Genomic DNA, 17790 nt, shown 5'->3' with positions numbered 1-17790 from the left:
GTGAGGGTAAACTCTGATCCTAGGCTGAGAGCTATTTTTTTCTCTGCCTTGTTTCTACTGCCTGCTAGTACAAATATCTATTTTCTTAAGGGTACAGAATGGCTAAGTAGGAGGAAGGTAGTAGTCTAATCGTAAGAGCTAACATTTGTGTATACTTCCCCCATGACACACACTGTTTTAAACACTTTATATATAATAACACATTCAATCTTTACAGCAACACAATGAGGCATGTTATGCATTAAGAAAACTGAGGCACTGCATGGTTAAGTAACGTGTCCAAGGTATCATTCAGCTGTAAGGAGTGGAGGTGGAATTCAAACCAGGGCAGTGTGGCTACAAAGTCCATGTCCTTATCCCTCTGCCATGTTGCCCCTCACGCTCCTATACTGACTCCCAAGAGCTAACAATCTGTGGGAACGCTGTGCCTCAAGTCAGGTTTTAGCAGCAAAGATAGGATCAGAAAGTCCAACAGAAAGATGGGGCAAGGGTATGAACAGTGAATTCCCAGAGGAAGAAACAAACAAAAAAGATGATCATTAAGTATATGAAAAGATTCTCAAACTTATGTTATTAGAGATATGCAAATTAAAACAATGAAATATCACTTTAAATCCAACATATTGGCAAAAGTTAGAAAGCTAAAAAATGCCAAGTGTTGGAGAGGACATGGGGTTCTGGGACTGTTCACGTACTGTCAGGATAGACTGGTGCAGCCACTCTAGAAGCCAAGCTTGTAACACTTTGTCAAATTAAAGTACCTTACTCTATGACCCAGCACTTCTCTTGAATATATATATCCCAGAGCAATTCTTACACAGATCCATAAAAGGCAACATGGAAGATGTTCATCCCAGCATTTTGTGACAGTGGGGAGTTGCAGGCAATCAAGTATCCATCACTGGGGAATGAGTTAAGTTCAATGTAGTAGAGACACACTATCTGATATAGCAGTTAGAAGCAACAGACTAGATATACATTCAACAACACCAACATGATCTTTTAGAAGGGTTGATTCCCTATCCCCTTCTATTAATCATTAACTGAACTTAACCACTTGTTCCAAAAGTTTATTCCTTTAGGAAGTCTCTCAACTGCAGACCTTCTAATTCCTATGATGATCTGGTAGATCTTGGGGACTAATGGGTTAAGGACCCAGAGAAAACAATGAATTCTCTGAAGTACACCAAAGACTGTCAAATGTGCCACGACTTCTGCTGGGAGTGCCCCCCTCTCTCCTTCAACTGGTTAGTGCTCATCACTTTCAGGGCTCTTCAGTGATAAGGTCACCAATTCACCGAGTCTTGTCTGACCTCCAGCCTGGATCCATGCCCTTCTTATTTGTCTACAGAATGCAACAGCCACACCCACAGGTAGGTGACCCTGATCATATTGTACCATGATTGCCTATTTACTCGTATTTACCTTTCCTGCTAGACCATGAGGCATGGAGACCATGTCTCCACCTTCCTTCCCAGCTCCTTGCCCAGTGCCTGGATCAAAGTGGTCAGTAGATGCTTTCTGAATAAGTGCATGAATAAATGATGAATAAATAAAATTATTATTTTCTCCATAAGTTTATTTATTTTGAGAGAGAGAGAAAACAAGCTGAGGAGGGGCAGAGAGAAAGGGGGACAGAGGATCTGAAGCAGGCTCTGTGCTGACAGCAGAGAGCCTGATACAAGGCTGGAACTCACAAACTAGGAGATCATGACCTGAGCCGAAGTTGGATGCTTAACCTACTGAGCCACCCAGGCACTCCAATCATTATTTTATTTGATGGGAAATGGAGAATGGTAGATGGCAACTGTCTCAGCCCTGCCTAGCCATCTCCTATCTGAGGTTCCAAACTAGGCCACAGGTGGTTTAGCCGTGGAAAACCTTCATCTTCCTCTCCTGAGCATGAGGCCTTTCCTGCCTTCCACCAGGCAGTTCCCAGACAAAGGTGAGGAAATGAATAGGAGAGTGGTCCCTAACTGGAAGCTCCTGGGACTCATGAAACTCCCTTTGGAACCACAGCCCCCAAGAGGCACATTTTAATTTGCTGATCAGATTATAATTAGATTAGAGGTGGGAGCTCATGTAGGAAGGTTGGCTCACACCGACCTTGATGAGCTCCTGCTTTCAGGACAGTGGGGTGTCACAATGCATGGAAGATAGTTACATCGATCGATGTTAAGGCTTTCTGCTCTCAGTGGCCGGAGGGGCTTGGGGTTGCCACATTGTTTAGGAAAAAGCAAGGAAACCTGTGATGTGGGCCGAGGCCTATGCTGGGCAGGCACGTGTCAAAGACAGCTGGTGAGCAGCTGGAGTTGGTGAAGCAAGAAGGGCAGTGATCCCAGCTCCAGGTCGTCCCCACACAATGTTGAGCTTCAGGAGAAGCTCCTCCAACTCCTCCTCCCCTCTACCCGCCCCCCTACATCCAAAGCATAGGGTCACTGTGATAACTGTCACGGGTCCCAAGGAGAAGACAAAGAGTTGACCTATTCTCAACCCAGTGCACACCTCGATGAAGGGAGGAAGCAAAGAGGTCAGAGTTCAGGAGGTTTGCTGGAAAGTCAAATGAGCTGTGGCTCATTCAGCCTACTGGCTGGTCTATGAGCTGGTCAGGAAAGCAGGGTGGCCTGACCAAAGGCACCGGCATGTGTTAAATCTAAAGGTCCTTTGGCATGGGGGCATGAAATGGGAGTGGAGAGGGTGAGGAAAGCAGTTTTCTTTTTAAAGCAGGTTCCTTAGGCCAAAGCATAAGAGACTCTTAAAAACTGAGAACAAACTGAGGGTTCATGGGGGGTGGGAGGGAGGGGAGGCTAGGTGATGGGTATTGAAGAGGGCATCTTTTGGGATGAGCACTGGGTGTTGTATGGAAACCAATTTGACAATAAATTTCATATATTAAAAAAAATAAATTAATTAAAAAAAATGAAAAGTTAAAAAAATAGTAATAATAAAGCAGGTTCCTTAGGAAACAAACTAAGGATCAGGTAGGAGGCAAAGTACCTGTATAGAAAATGTGCCCCAATTTTCTCAAAAGAGGATAATAATCTTTTGTTTACTTCTGTCAAAAGGTAAAAGTTAATAATCATAGTAACAGCAGCCATAGTGTGATAAGCACTTTACATTCACTATTTCAGCTCCATATAACCACTTGCAATGAGGTACTAGTCCCATTTTATAAGTGAATAAACTGAGGCTCAGCAAAATAATGTGAATTGCCAAAGTATACACATTAAGCATAGGAACCAAGATTCAAATCTAGGTCTGTGTAAGGCCAAACCTAGTACATATTTCACTAAACTACACTGGTTCTCACTCATCCAACTATCCATCCATTAGTGTGTCTTACTATCCCATAATTACTGAGCCCCTACTGTGTACCAGGGACAGTGACATTTTCAGATGGTATAGTAAAGCAGGTCATAGCAGCCAGCTGGGTTAAAAGGGAGTCTCATTCAGATGGACAGGGTCAAAATCAGTGGTGAGATCACTTGGGGCAAGGCTCAAGGAAGACATGGCACATTAAGGAGAGGGGCAAGGAATCAAGGCCACCATCACAGGGTTTCCAACACAATCTCGATTTCACATCCTTAGCCTAGTTTCAAATGTAATTCCCTATCTTTCATGTCTTTCAATCTGTGCTCTATAATATATGGTTGTCAAACCTATGGGCTAATGTGGTCAAGCTCTGATGGTAGGGATTTCACCACAGTATGGGCCTGATTAGGCTCTCTTTGGGCAAATGATCTATAAGAGCACGCTGGGGCTGGTATTCTTCTTCAACTCTGGATGAAAATAACAACAAGAAAACAAAAAATATTAATAACACAAGCAGGTATCTATGCACTAAATAGTCTTCTGTGCATCTTATGTGGAGATTAAATCTTCACAATCACCATTGCTGAGGTAGGTGCTATTATTATTCGCATTTTGCCGATGCGAAAACAGAGCTAGTTAAGAGATACAGCTAGGTTTTAAACTCAGGCAGTCTCCTTCCAGAGCTCTTGTTCCTCACCACTGTCATACATAACTGGACTGTGTACTCCCCAAAGCAGGGACTGTGCTTGACCATCTGTTTCTCACACATAAGACCCAGTACAGACCAGTAAATATTTGTTGAATCAATTCACTTCTGGGGCCTTAACACTGCACTGCTGATACACTGAGTTTTTAGTCAGCTCCTGGGCTTTATTTGCTAGTATTGCTAAGTTGGGACTTCCTCACCCTGCATTTTATGGTTGGTTTTTGGTTTTTTAATTGTAGACTTAAACACTCATCCCTATTAATGTTTATCACCACAGATTTAACCATTGTTCTAACCCACTGAGTTCTTTTTTCATGTCCACAATTCTTTCACCTAACATATTAGCTCTCTCTCTAAGCTTCATTTAATCTGCCAATTGGGTTGGCATTTATCCATGGTCTCAATAGAATCACTGATGTAACTACTGAAAAGGACGAGGCCCTGTGGCTCACCACTTGAGTCTGCTCTCCAGTCTCCAATCATATATACACAACATATGAAATAGGTCATTCACCATTTATTAGTCTGTCTGAACTATTCTCCACATCATACTTTATTCATGCGAAATGTCATGAGAGACAAATACCTTGCTGAAACCCACACACACCTACTATACTGCTTGTATACTCCTGACCCACTAGCCTGCAGCCTTATTTAAATAAGCAGCTCACCTCTTTCCACCATCTTGGACCCTTGGACCCTGTGGAGGCCTGCTGGGAACAGGACTCTTAAAACAACAAATATGTCTGTTAGGCTGTGGTCCAAGGCCATTTTTGTTGGCTATAAGTGAGGTCTTTGGAACCAGAGGGAGCACACAGCTCTTCTTAAAACTGAAGATGTTTATGCTCTAGATAAAACTGAATTCTATCTAGGCAAGAGATATGCGTATATGTACAAAGCAAAGAACAACACAGTGACTCCTGGTGGCAAACCGAACAAAACCAGAGCAATCTGGAGAAAAGTAACTTGTGCTTGTGGAACCACTGGCATGGTTCATGCCAAATTCTGAAGCAATCTTCCTGCTAAAGCCTCTGGCCACAGAATCCGTGTGATGTTGTACCCCTCAAGGATTTAAACTTAATGAAAAGTAAATAAAGGTATAGTTTGTTCTCTTAGATAGATAGGTAGACAGACAGGTAGACAGACAGGTAGACAGATAGGTAGACAGATAGGAAGACAGACAGAAAGACAGAAAGACAGAAAGAAAGAAAGAGCCCATGGCAGAGAGTGGATCTGATGTCTTTAAAGAAAAGATGTGGGAGTGAACCATATCACAGTCCTTAGAAGTTGAACATCCTTCCCAATGTATCCTTCCCCATGACCAGGATGAGCACTGGATGCTCTCCTTGTTGGTCCCAACTGAAACTCTCCAGGAGATCACTGAACACAGAACTCCCGAACAAGATATAGTGTTGGAGAAGGGGGGTTATCCTGAGATTGTTATGTTAGGCAAATGAGCTGGCACTGCTTTCCAGGGACCACTGTCTTGGGTTGCCTGAGGTCAAGGCATGCATCTGCCAAACTAGAATCGGTGCATGCTGGAATTGGAATATCATTACTACGAAACAGGATTATCTTGAGCAATGATTCCAAATGGGATTAGAAATGACTCTGTTACTCAGACATAATCGGCCACAGCAGCAGCAGTGGGAGAAACATCAAACTCGGCACACTTTTCTGGGGACATGATGCTGGCATTCCGGGCACCTGGCCAGCATTCTCACCCACCCTTTCTTGCTGGGAAATACTGAGCACTGTCCAGCATCGGGCAGGTGGCCACCTGGGACAAGAGCCAGTCCCATATCAAAGTGTCCTGCTCTGGGGTCTCATGTTCTAGGCCCAGCTTCTAGGATGAAAAGGAGTGGAAAAAGAATCTCCAAAGCCCTACTACTTCTGAGTCACCTAAAGGTATTGGTGAGAGACAAGTAATACCCTACATTCAAAGACAGGCTTACCTGTAGACCATTCACTAATTTCCTCCTGGAGTGACCAATAATCAACAACAAGAATAATAATTAAGGCACCACTACTACCACTAACCAAAGTAACAAACCCTTATCAAGTGCTTACAATATGGTAGGCATTGTTCTAACACTACATATATTTACATATTTAAACCTCGAAACAGCGTTTTCTGGTAGATCTACTTATTATCCCCATTTTATAGTAGATGTGAAGAAACAATCACAGATAAGTGAAAGAACATGCCGAGGTACATAACTAGTAAGAGAAAGAATGTGGTTGAACCCAGATAATCCAGCTCTAGAGCTACAGCTGTACCAATGCTAGGCTACCAAAGACTGAGAGGATCATGGCCTGTGTTGGATAAGGCCTTTCCTTCACATTCTCTGGTCTCTAGCCTCTGCTAGATCCTCCAACAAGATCTGGCAGAGTCCTACTTTCTCACCTTTGTGAACCTATGCTCCCCACAGTCCTTCTCTCAGAAATGCTGTCTTTCTAGCCCCCACCTCTATCAATCAAAAATCCTGTCCAACTTTCAAGGCCCACCTCATATGAAAGGCTTCCCTTAATGATGTTGCCTCTACATGGCGTGATCTACACCTAGCACTATAGGTGATCTTCTCTGAGGCACTGACCACATTCTGCCTCATTCTACAGTTAAAGTGGGACTTGTTTATCCCTTTACTGCCAGATTTTTAAGATTTTTTTATTTTTAAGTAATCTCTCTACCCAACAAGGGCCTTGAACTTACAACCCCAAGATCAAGAGTTGCATGCTCTACTGATTAAGTCAGTCAGGCACCCCCCAATTGTCAGCTTTTTGAGAAACGGAGAATGTTTTGTCTGCTTTTAGACTTCTCATAATCATCCAGCACATCATCAAGAAACCCTAATTGAGCTGACTTCACTCTAGTCCCAGCACCCCTTAGGCCAACCCATAGCCTTGCTCCCCACCATCTCCCTCCACAGGCAGCATACTCCAGTGGAAAAAATGAGAATCTGTGCTTCAAAGACACCTGGCTTCAAATCCTGGTTCCCTCTTTCACTTATTAGACAACCCTGGGTATCCCTGAGCTTCCCTTTCCCCATCTGCAAAATAGGGATAATAATCCTTCCCTATTAGGATTGCAGTGAGGATTAGAGACAACCTGAGAAGTGCCTGACATAGGCTTGGCATACAGAAGGCACTCAATCACAACCATAACCGTGATCACCACTACAGTCAGAAGATCGGCCAGCACAGCACAGGCAATAAGCAGCCAGGCCAAGAACAGGATGGGGACCCTGGGAAGAGGCTGCAGAACTCTGAGGCAGGATAGACCTCTACATGGTTGGGCCCCCGAAGGACCTGCACTGAAGCACAGGTGCAAGGGTGCTCTACCAGCACTGCCTCTGGCCAGCCAACAAGGAAGGAGAGCCACTCAGGGAAGCTGCCCCTGGTCCAGCTCCAGGAGCAGCATCACTCTAAGAACACCTGTGCAGTGGCTGACCCCATAAAGAAAGGCCTGCACAGCCAGGAATCTCAATTGAGCTACTGGTTTCTTAAAGACAGGTTTTAATGCCCACCCACCATCTCAGTAAGGTGGAGGGAAAATAAGCAAATGCTAAAAATAAGTGACTGCTATGAGAGGAAATTAAATGGTCTTCAGCCAAGGATGGCGGCATTTTAAAATTAACAAAGCCCAGGTACCACATCCAGGAAGGCCTTGGCAAATGCGTGTTATCCACTCATTAGATCAGCTCCTCAGGGACCCCGGCCAAGCAGGGAAGGCAGTGCCGGGAAGCAGTCCTTCCGATGCTTATGAAATGCACTCCGGGAGAAAAAGCAGAGGAGGGAGGGAGACTCTTGTGGGGAATTTCAAACAGTTTTGCCGGAGCTCTGCTTCATAACCTCACCTTCTCTGAGGCAGGGGCTTTCAGAGTAACCATCAAGCCCAAGTGGACTTATCTGAATCTCCCCCCCACCATCCCACTCTTGGTTCCTGAGGCACAACAGCCACACTATCTAGGTGGTCTCACTGCCTGGCAGTCCAGGGACAAGGAGTCTGAGAATCATGTGGGATGGAAGACAAGCTCCCAGTCCTGTATCCTGAACTTTTTTCTTACTATGAAGAATCATAGGATACTTTGTGAATTTACATAAGCTCCCTGTGTATCGCTTGTAAATGAATTTGTCGTTGTTCATCAGGAATTACACTTTATGACGTCACAAATCATGTGAAGTCACAAACCTTTATTCTCTAGTAACAATTAGAGTATACATGTGAAATACCATCAACAATAGGAAATCTAAACATTCCAGGTGACCAGGAACTATACGAATTCATTTTGACATGACAAATTCTCAGTGTGCCACCAGTCACAATTAATAATGAAAATTAGACAGGGATGATGGCTTTTACAAATTTTTTTTAAATGTTTATTCACCTTTGAGAGAGAGAGAGAGAGAGAGAGAGACAGAAAGAGACAGAGTATGAGTGGGCGAGGGGCAGAGAGAGAGGGAGACACAGAATCCGAAGCAGGCTCCAGGCTCCGAGCTGTCAGCGCAAAGCCCGATGAACAGCTTGAACCCACGAACTGTGAGACCATGACCTAAGCCAAAGTCGGACGCTCAGTCAACTGAACCACTCAGGTGTCCCGGGATGATGACTTTTTTAAAAAGTTTTTTTTAAGTCAATTTACTGAAGTATCATTTACTCACAGTAAAATTCACCCTTTTAAGATGTACAATTTGATGAGTTTTGATTGTTCAATCCAGATTTAGAATATTTCCATCACCCAAAAGTTCCTTTGAGCCCTTCCTCCTACTCCTAAACCCTAGCAGCCACTAACCTGATTTCTGTCCCTACAGTATTGCCTTTTCCAGATCATCCTATAAATGGAATTATATCATAGCTAGTTTTTTGTGTCTGGCTTTAGCTTAGCATAAGGCTTTTAATATTTGTCCCTGTTGTTGCACGTGTAATTTTTTTTTTAACTGCAGAATAGTGGTCCGCTGTATGGATGTACCATAATTTGTCCATTCACCAGTTGATAGACATTTGGATGATTTCCAGTTTGGGGCAATTATGAATAAACTACTATCAATGTCTTTTTGGAGATTTTTGTTTTTGTTTTTAACCTTTTTAAATGTTTATTTAAACATATTTAAAACATATTTACAGAGGAGGGGCAAAGAGAGGGAGACAGAGGATCTGAAGCAGGCTCCACACTGACAGCGCAGAGCTCAATGCGGGGCTCAAATTCACTAACTGCAAGATCATGAACTGAGCCAAAGTCGGATGCTTACCTGACTGAGCCACCCAGACGCCCCCAAGATTCATGTTTCTATATCTCATGGACAAAGTTGGTATAAGAGTTGGTTTTGCTGGGCTAGATGGTAATATATGTTTTGCCTTTATGAGAGACTGCCAAAGTGGTTTATAGCATAATGCATTCCTATCAGCAATGATGGCAGTTGTTCTGCATCCTTGTCAGCACTTGGTACCGTCAGGTTTTCTAAACTTTAGCCATTCTAGCAGGTATACAGCGGTTTCTCCTTGTGATTTTAACTCACATTTCCCTAAATGACGAATGCTGAGTATCTTTTCATGTGCTTATTTGCCATCCATCTCTTCTTTGGCTAATGTCTGCTCAAATCTTTTGCCCATTTTTTAAAAATTGGGTTGTCTTTTTACTGTTGATTTGTAACACTTCTTTGTATCTTCTGGACACTATTCCTTTTATCAGACATGTGTTTTAAGTCATTAAAAACTATAAGGATCTAAATCATACCGTATTTCCATCACACCGCTATCCCTTGCACGTAAACACTGATGAAGTAAACAGGACAGACTTATACCTTCATTTTACAAATACTTTAGTGACACTGGACAGAGGGCCAAGCAGTAGTTGGTAACTGCTAAAACTCAGGAGACTATTTTTACCTCCACAATAAGCACCTAACCAACACTAGGCTTTAAGGAAAGCTACATCTGGAGAAATGACTGTTCTATAAACAGCTTTTGGCCCCCCAGGCTCTGCACCTCCTAAAGCCCTGTTCTGGTCCACCAGGCTCCTGGAATGGTCAACAGTCGTCACACTCCACTGCTGGCCATTGTCCACTGGGAAAGGTAGGAGGCTCCCAATCCATCCTTCAGTGAAAGAGCAAACAGTGGGGCCTGTGGCTGCTTGGACATCAAAGTTGAGCAAACAGAACAGGCAGGCCCTGCCTCTCCGCCTACACATCCTGCAAACGCCATGTGAAGGAGCTTCCCTGAGGGGGTCATGACTTTCAGCTTGTCATAGCACACATCAAAGTTCGCACCACACACGAACTGGGTACATGGGTTCGAATCAAGTCGCCCAAGAGCGGATACTCAGCCATTGTATCCAGTTTTAATCCTGTGTTTTCCCAAGTAATTAAGCCTTCTTGCTTATGAACTTGTGACTAAGTAAAGCATCACTGAGAGGTTGTAACATCAAAGTGCCTTCCACCGTCTGTCCATGTTTGGTAAAATTGGATTTCTTTCCCTTCTTAAAGAAAAACTAATTGAATTTAGCTGAAGGCTGGGTATATTTGCACGAGCTGGTGAAGGCTATGCTAAGTCACAGTGATCATCCTGGGACCCTGTAGCTTAGCCTTTAGTTGGGTTGGGTCAAAGTGCAACACAGAATGAGGCACCCAGACTCAGGCTAAACAAGTGCCTGTGGCATGAGGCTTATGAAGGTCTCATTGTGGAAAAGGGGTCAGCCCCAGCGACTGCTCCTCAAGTCGCTAGTACACCCAAGCTGTTACTAGGGCTGGCAAAAGGATCATCCTAGTAGAATGTTGGTAAATCTTTGGCAGAATGGCTACTGAAAACAAAGGCCATCACATTACTTGCATCCTTGATGTCAGCAGTCCGAGTAAGCTTCTTAAGGCAAAGGCTGTGATGCTTATTATCTGAATCCCCTCACAGCCTAGCACATCAGCACCAGACACAGTATAGTTTTAAAAAATGTTTGCTGGATACATAAAATGATAGTATAAAGGGGTGCCAGAACAAAGTTCCTCCTTCCTGATGAACCAAACTCTCTATATCCCTTTTTTGCCTTGTTCGTCAGGAAACTTCAATCTAAATTAATACTTAATTCCACTAATTACCTGATTTGCAGTGAGTACAGCATCGTCCCATTTATATAAAATTACACACACACACACACACACACACACACACACACACAGATCAATCTCTAGACAGAGGGAATTTAGTTGACTGCTACTTTCTTCTCCATATTATTTTTACAAAAACAATAAACCTATTTTCAGAAAAGAAAATCTCTCGTTCAATCCTGATACAATTATCTTTCCTTTTACCAATATGATTTCTGATCCAGTTTTAACTCTCCCATGTACATTTATATTTGTATTTTAATTTGAGTCACTGTAAACCCTTTTGGAAATAAAAGGTGAGAATTATAAATTAAGTTCCCATACATACTTCAAAAATTTTGTTCTACAGTACTGTATTTTCTATTCAAAATTAAATAAGATAGTACTATCTTTACTATTCAAAATTAGGTTAAAAGACAAATACATACATAAATAACAGTTCACAAGATGTTAATCTCCTTAAGGATAGACACTATTGTGCTCTATCCCGAAGGATGTAAGGCATGAAGCAGGCACTCACTAACGGCAGTTGAGGTGAAATGATCAGATGGTCTTAGGATCTCTCTCCCTTGAGCTTGCAAGCTGCCAACATCTAAAGGAGGTGAAGGTTCTCTGCTCTCAGCTTTGAATCAAAACTTCCAATTCCTCTACCCTCCTTTCATCCAAATCCAACTGAAACGTGGTGGTATTTCAGGCCTGATTCCAGAAGGGCTTGGTGATTGATGAAATGAGGATCAGCACACTTCTAATCAGGAGAAACTTACTGGCAGACTGTGCTGGCATAAACATGATCATCTCTCAAGACCACCCCCCACGGCACTTTACCAATGAGGCCTACTCACTCTGACCAAGGTACTCCTGGCATTCCTTTTTATCAGGTTCCATTTTTCCTTTCTCTCTCTCTCTTTTTTTTTTTTTTTAAGTTTTAATTTTAGAGAGAGGGCAAGTGGGGGAGAGGGGCAGAGGGAGAAAGAGAGAATCCCATGCAGGCTCCATACTCAGCATGGAGCCTGATGCAGGGCTAGATCCCAATACCCTGGGATCATGACCTGAACTGAAAACAAGAGTCAGCCTCAACCAACTGAGCCACATAGGTTCTCCTATTTTTCCTTTCCTTTTCTTTTCACATTTATTCATTTTTGAGAGACAGAGAGAGACACAGAGCACAAGCGGGGGAGGGGCAGAGAGAGAGGCAGACACAGAATCCGAAGCAGTCTCCAGGCTCCGAGCTACCAGCACAGAGCCCAATGCGGGGCTCGAACCCACAAACCGTGAGATCATGACCTGAGCTGAAGTCAGACGCTCAACTGACTGAGCCACCCAGGCACCCCAATTTTTCCTTTTCTATAGCACTTCTTACCTTCTAATAAGGTATGTAGTTTACTTATGTATTATATTTATTATTTATTGTCTGTTTCTGCCTCTCTCTACGCAGGGACCACTAGTATAGAAATATGCTCGGTGGGAAAAAAAAAAAAAAGAAAAATATGCTCTGTGAGGACAGGAATCTTTGTCAAGAACAGTGACTGGCAAATAGTAGGTGCCAAATATATATATGTATATATATATATATATATATATATATATACACACACACACACATATATATGTATATATGTACATTACATATATATATGTAATATATATATGTATATATTGTGTATATATGTGTATATATGTGTGTAATATATATGTATATAATATGTATATATATGTATATATACATATATATGTATGTACATATGTATGTATATATGTATACACTGTGTATATATAATGTATATATATGTATATAATGTGTATATATATAATGTATATAATGTATGTATATACATATATATGTACCTATGTATGTATATATATGTATATAATGTGTATATATGTGTATATATATGTGTAATATATATATGTAATGTATATATATAATGTCTATATGTGTATATATACGTATATGTATATGATATGAATAAATTAACCTAAGTTTGCTATTTGCAATAAAAATCTGTCCCTGGGCCCTGGAAGGAAGAGGAGGGCACAAAATGGATGTTTAAAACACCAATAATTAGTCCTAGGAACCAAAACAAGTAAATACTAGCCAACACTCTCACTTCGCTCAACAAGCAACGCTGATTTGCTAATGGCCCTGGATAAAGACAGGACAATCAGTTAAGCCAACAACTCATTAGATTTAGAGAGAAATGTCCCCAAAGCACATCTACCAGCTATCTGCTCACTGATTGACAGTACTCTTAAGTATAGTGTTATTTCCTATTCTGTCTCAGCGCTGAAAATACTATGTAAAGAAGGGCACACACTCCCTTCTCTTTTCTCCACTACCTGCTATCTCTTGTGAATGGAGATACTTGCAAGCTGGGAAAGAAAACTGGTGGGTGGGGTGGAGGTGGTGGTGGGTGGAGTATCACTGGTAGAATAAACACATGTGTTTATGTGCAGAGACATCTAATATGGGCAACAGAGAATAACAACTCACCATTTGTAACAGGTAGCACAAAAACTATCTCACTGGGTTCTCACAAAAATATAGCAAGAATCTACCCTGCTCACAGAGTCAGTCCTCTCCTAACCTCTGCTTTGATAATTTCCTGTCCACATGGCTCTGACATCATTGATTACACTACACTCTGTCTCTCTACCTGCCATTCTTTTTCACATTGGACCTTGAGCTCCCAAGGTCTCTCTCTGGTTCTCCAATGATGAGCACAGAGTCTGGCTCAGAGTAGACGTTTACCAAATGTTTGTAAAAATAAATGATTTCAGATGAAGAAATAGAGTGCCCACAGAATTCTTAAATTCAACGAAGGGTCAGAACCAGGACTGGATTCCAGGACTCTCAACTGCAAAGCCTATTTACATCAAGTTTTCTTTTTTCTTTTTTCCTTTTTTTAATGTTTATTTTTGAGACAGAGAGACAAAGACAGAGTGCGAGTGGGGGAGGGACAGAGAGAGAGGGAGACAAAGAATCGGAAGCAGGCTCCAGGCTCTGACCTGTTAGCACAGAGCCTGACACGGGGCTCCAACTCACGTGCCATGACATCATGACCTGAGCCAAAGTCGGATGCTCAACTGACTGAGCCACCCAGGCGCCCCACACCAAGTTTTCTTTTAAGGGCTTGGAGCTTAAGTGGCAAATAAGGAAATGGAATTCTGAGAAACAAGTTCAGGACAGAGGAGCAGAGAGGGGAGACCTATCTCACGTATAGCTAAGTCTCTCAGCCAGTCTGAAGCACTGCCATCTTTATATTAGAAAACCCGTTTTGTTGGTTTCCACCACATTTATGATCCTTCCAAAGGAGGCCAGTACTGGCAGACAAAAGCCTTAATGATCTGCTTAAAGGAAAAATTAAAACTGGTAATTCAAACTATCAATTTCAGTGGCTGCTACTTAAGTGCCCAGTCTGCTTTTTTTGAAAGCATTTCTTTTTGCTCCTTTTTAATCAATTCTTTTGCATAACTACAGCTAGAGACTGGGATGGAGAGGCAGTATGCGGCACTAGCCCAGGATCTGGCAGCAATGAGGTAAAGTAAAACACACAAACTTTGTAGGCAGCCAGACCAGGCTCTAACTCGTCTGTGTGATCTCAGACAAATCACCTTATCTCTTTGGGCTTCAGTTTTCTCAGCTACAAAATGAGAAATCCATCCATCCACCACCACCTACCTACCTACCTACCTACCTACCTACCTACCTACCTATCTTGTGTCAGTTGTGAGAACTGAAGTAATTCTCTACACACAGGGGACTATTTCAGTCTTTACAAAACAGCTATCCCTTGAGGAAATGGGGAGCGGGCAGGAAAAGAACACGGCCTCCCATGGGAGGGAGAATGCCCCCGGCCTTCCCTAGTTTCCATCAGAACCTCCAAAGAAATAGCCTAGCGGGGCCCTTACTGTGACTACAGATTCCTCACATGGACAGATGGTGGAATAAGAAAACATGGAGGTAACTCAAATGTGTACCTTCAACCACTTAACACACTTCCAAACATTTTGTGACTTCAACAATGCAAATGACATGCCTAATGTCACAAAGCCAATGAAAGATGGAGCTAGGATCCAGAGTTATATTCTTCCCTCTCCACATCTTCTATACTTTCCACTGCACAAGGTGTAGACCTGACCTTCTCCTTAGTCCACCACCCTGCCTCTGGAGAAAACAGCAGGGAGACAAGCAAGGGTGGGAGAGGGTTCTGGAATGTGGTCTGCAGGGATCTGGCTAAGGGAGCCCTGTGTGGAAGGAGATCTCTCACCTGTCGTTTCGGCTGATGGCTGCCACCATGAGTGCTGTCCACCCAAGTCTGTGCCTTGCATTGACATCTGCACCTTCTGACAAGAGCCTAGAAAGAGAGAAATATTTTCAGTGTATGGCATATCATGGACGTAAGAGTGGAAGAAATGAGACAGACAGTCAACAAATAGGGAGGCTACATGAATCTGGAAACAGAGGCCTTTGAGAACTAAGTACCCACTCTAGCTCCTCTGGCCAGTCTCCCCCCCTTCCCCAGGTATCCCCTACCCCTCTCCTTCTTCCCTTACTCAGTCTGACCCATGCTGTCATCCTTCCAGCCTTCTGAGGAAAGAATGTGCCTTCTCTATCTTAATACCCTGACACTCCCACTACCTTGGTCCAGAATACTCTCTCCCTGATTCTTTGCCTATTCTAATCCTACTTCCATGGTATGGAATACAATCCTGGTTTAAGAGCTCCCCCGAGAAGGCTTCCTTAGCTCATCCAATCCACAGATCTGTTTTCCATCCTTAGAATTTCCCCATGCTTAGCACTGAATGCCCAATGACACTGCTTATCTAGGTAATTCCCCGTGTGCAAAAGGATCACACTCAAGTTTCTCTGTATGGTGGTGATTTGGAAATTCAAAATCTCAAACCCAAGGAAACATGGAAAGAATGCTAGAAATGCTAGATTGGGGTGCCTGAGTAGCTCAGTAGGTTAAGCTTCCAACTTTGACTCAGGACATGACCTCGCAGCTCATGAGTTTGAGCCCTGCGGCAGCTCTGTGCTAGCTAACAGCTCAGAGTCTGAAGCCTCCTTCAGATTCTGTGTCTCCCTCTCTCTCTCTCTGCCCCTCCCCCAATTGTGCTCTGTCTCTCTGTCTCTCTCTCTCAAAAATAGATAAATATTACCAAAAAAAAAAGAAAGAAATGCTACATTAGGTTTCTAGGAGAGTCCACACAAGCCTGACTCTCTATGCCAGTGCCTAACACATAGTAAGAGCTCAATAGTTGCTGGATAAATTAACAAACACAGTTTTATATATATCACTAAAATCCTGAATTCCGGGTCCTGGGAACAGGGGGCTCTACAATGTGGGGGTGGATAGAGAGAAGGGGAGTAAACAGAATCAACCTCTTACTGGACACCGACTATAAGCAGGAACTGCCTTCAGAACCTGACACACCTGCTCTCATTTGCTCTTCATAGACGCTTAAGGAACTGACGCTAACCTCCTCTTCTCATGGATGAGGTAACAGGCTCAGTGAGGTGAAATGACTCGCTGAAGGTCACAAAGCTAGCTAAGGAGTGATCAGTGACTGAAATTCAGGCTGATAAAGGCTCTAGAGCTGGAACCCTTCTCGCCTCACCACCCTTCCTCCAAACTGAACCTGACGCCATGGCACATGGAAGACAAGATACTCAACTGATTTTAGCAATCACCATATGTGCCTGGTCCTGTGCTAGATTCTGGGATGGGGGTGAGAAGACACAGGTGTACCCTAGAGAGCAAATGACATAGCTGTGGAGGGAAGACTCAGGACAGCAGGAAATCAAAGCCTGCAGCATATAGTTTTCCACCAGAAGTGCTACAGGAGACCAGGAGAGAGGGGGACCAAAAGGCAAGAGCAATTCACCAACAAGGCAGGATCTGCTTATGAGGACTGGGTGGGAGGGTGTTTGGAGGACTCTTTAGAGGGGAGCAAATGAAAGGGCACCTGCAGAGAGTCTGGAGGCTTAGAATTGAGTCCTAGTGCCATTCTTGTGCCACAATCTGCAGTCACTGCTCCTCTGGACCAAGCCAAATAAAAGCTCTGTGCTGCTGAAGTAAGCAGGTGATGAAGGCTTGAGGAAAAGCCATATCAAGTATGTATTCACTTGGCCCGTGCTCACACAGGGGAGAAGACAGGCCAGCAAGGACATAAGCATGCATCAGAGGAGCGCTGTGAATGGGGAGCACAGGCTACAGGTGCACACCCAGGAGACCTAACCCAGTCTTAGTGACCTGGAAGCCCTTCCTGAGGATGTGATGCTAGAGAGTTAGCCCGACAAATGAGGTCGAAGGAGAGGAAGGAGTGCATGAGGCAGAGGCTAAAGCCTCTCCCCCAGAAGAGAAGGCAGCATGACTGGGCACAAAATCTGAGGGAAGAGTGTTGAAGAGGAGATTGGGAAGTCACTCATCTCTGATCTCTAATTTGGAGGATTTCTTCCGGTGAAACTCCTGGGCCTCTTTACCACACACAGTTAAGCCTTTTTTATGCAGGAACAATTTTCTATGGCCAAGAATATTAAAGAGAGTAAGAACCCTGTGAGACAAAAATCTCTTTGCACAAAACCTCCTTCCTAACTTACAAAACCTTCCCTGGTTTAGCAGGTGCTGTGGAAAGTGCATGGGTATGAGAGTTTAGAGCCTGGGGTTCTGATCCTA

General features: G+C 43.3%; 1 protein-coding gene and 1 pseudogene across 1 annotated transcript in view; one reads left to right on the top strand and one right to left on the bottom strand.

Moving 5' to 3' along the window:
• The window catches only part of CLPB (caseinolytic mitochondrial matrix peptidase chaperone subunit B), a 144256-nt gene that overhangs the window by 99010 nt on the left and 27456 nt on the right, over nucleotides 1-17790 (bottom strand). The window contains exon 3 of the mRNA XM_047071065.1: nucleotides 15382-15468. Coding sequence (XP_046927021.1) covers nucleotides 15382-15468 — 87 coding nt within the window. The remainder of the gene's footprint in view (nucleotides 1-15381; nucleotides 15469-17790) is intronic.
• Nucleotides 4761-5158, top strand: LOC124505202 (60S ribosomal protein L35a-like; annotated as a pseudogene).

The sequence above is a fragment of the Lynx rufus genome, unplaced genomic scaffold (genome assembly GCF_022079265.1).
Source record: "Lynx rufus isolate CCGP_SWC_20201006 ecotype Redwood Valley unplaced genomic scaffold, mLynRuf1.p SCAF_9, whole genome shotgun sequence".
NCBI classification, from domain to species: domain Eukaryota; kingdom Metazoa; phylum Chordata; class Mammalia; order Carnivora; family Felidae; genus Lynx; species Lynx rufus.
This window is presented reverse-complemented; position numbering and strand designations above follow the sequence as displayed.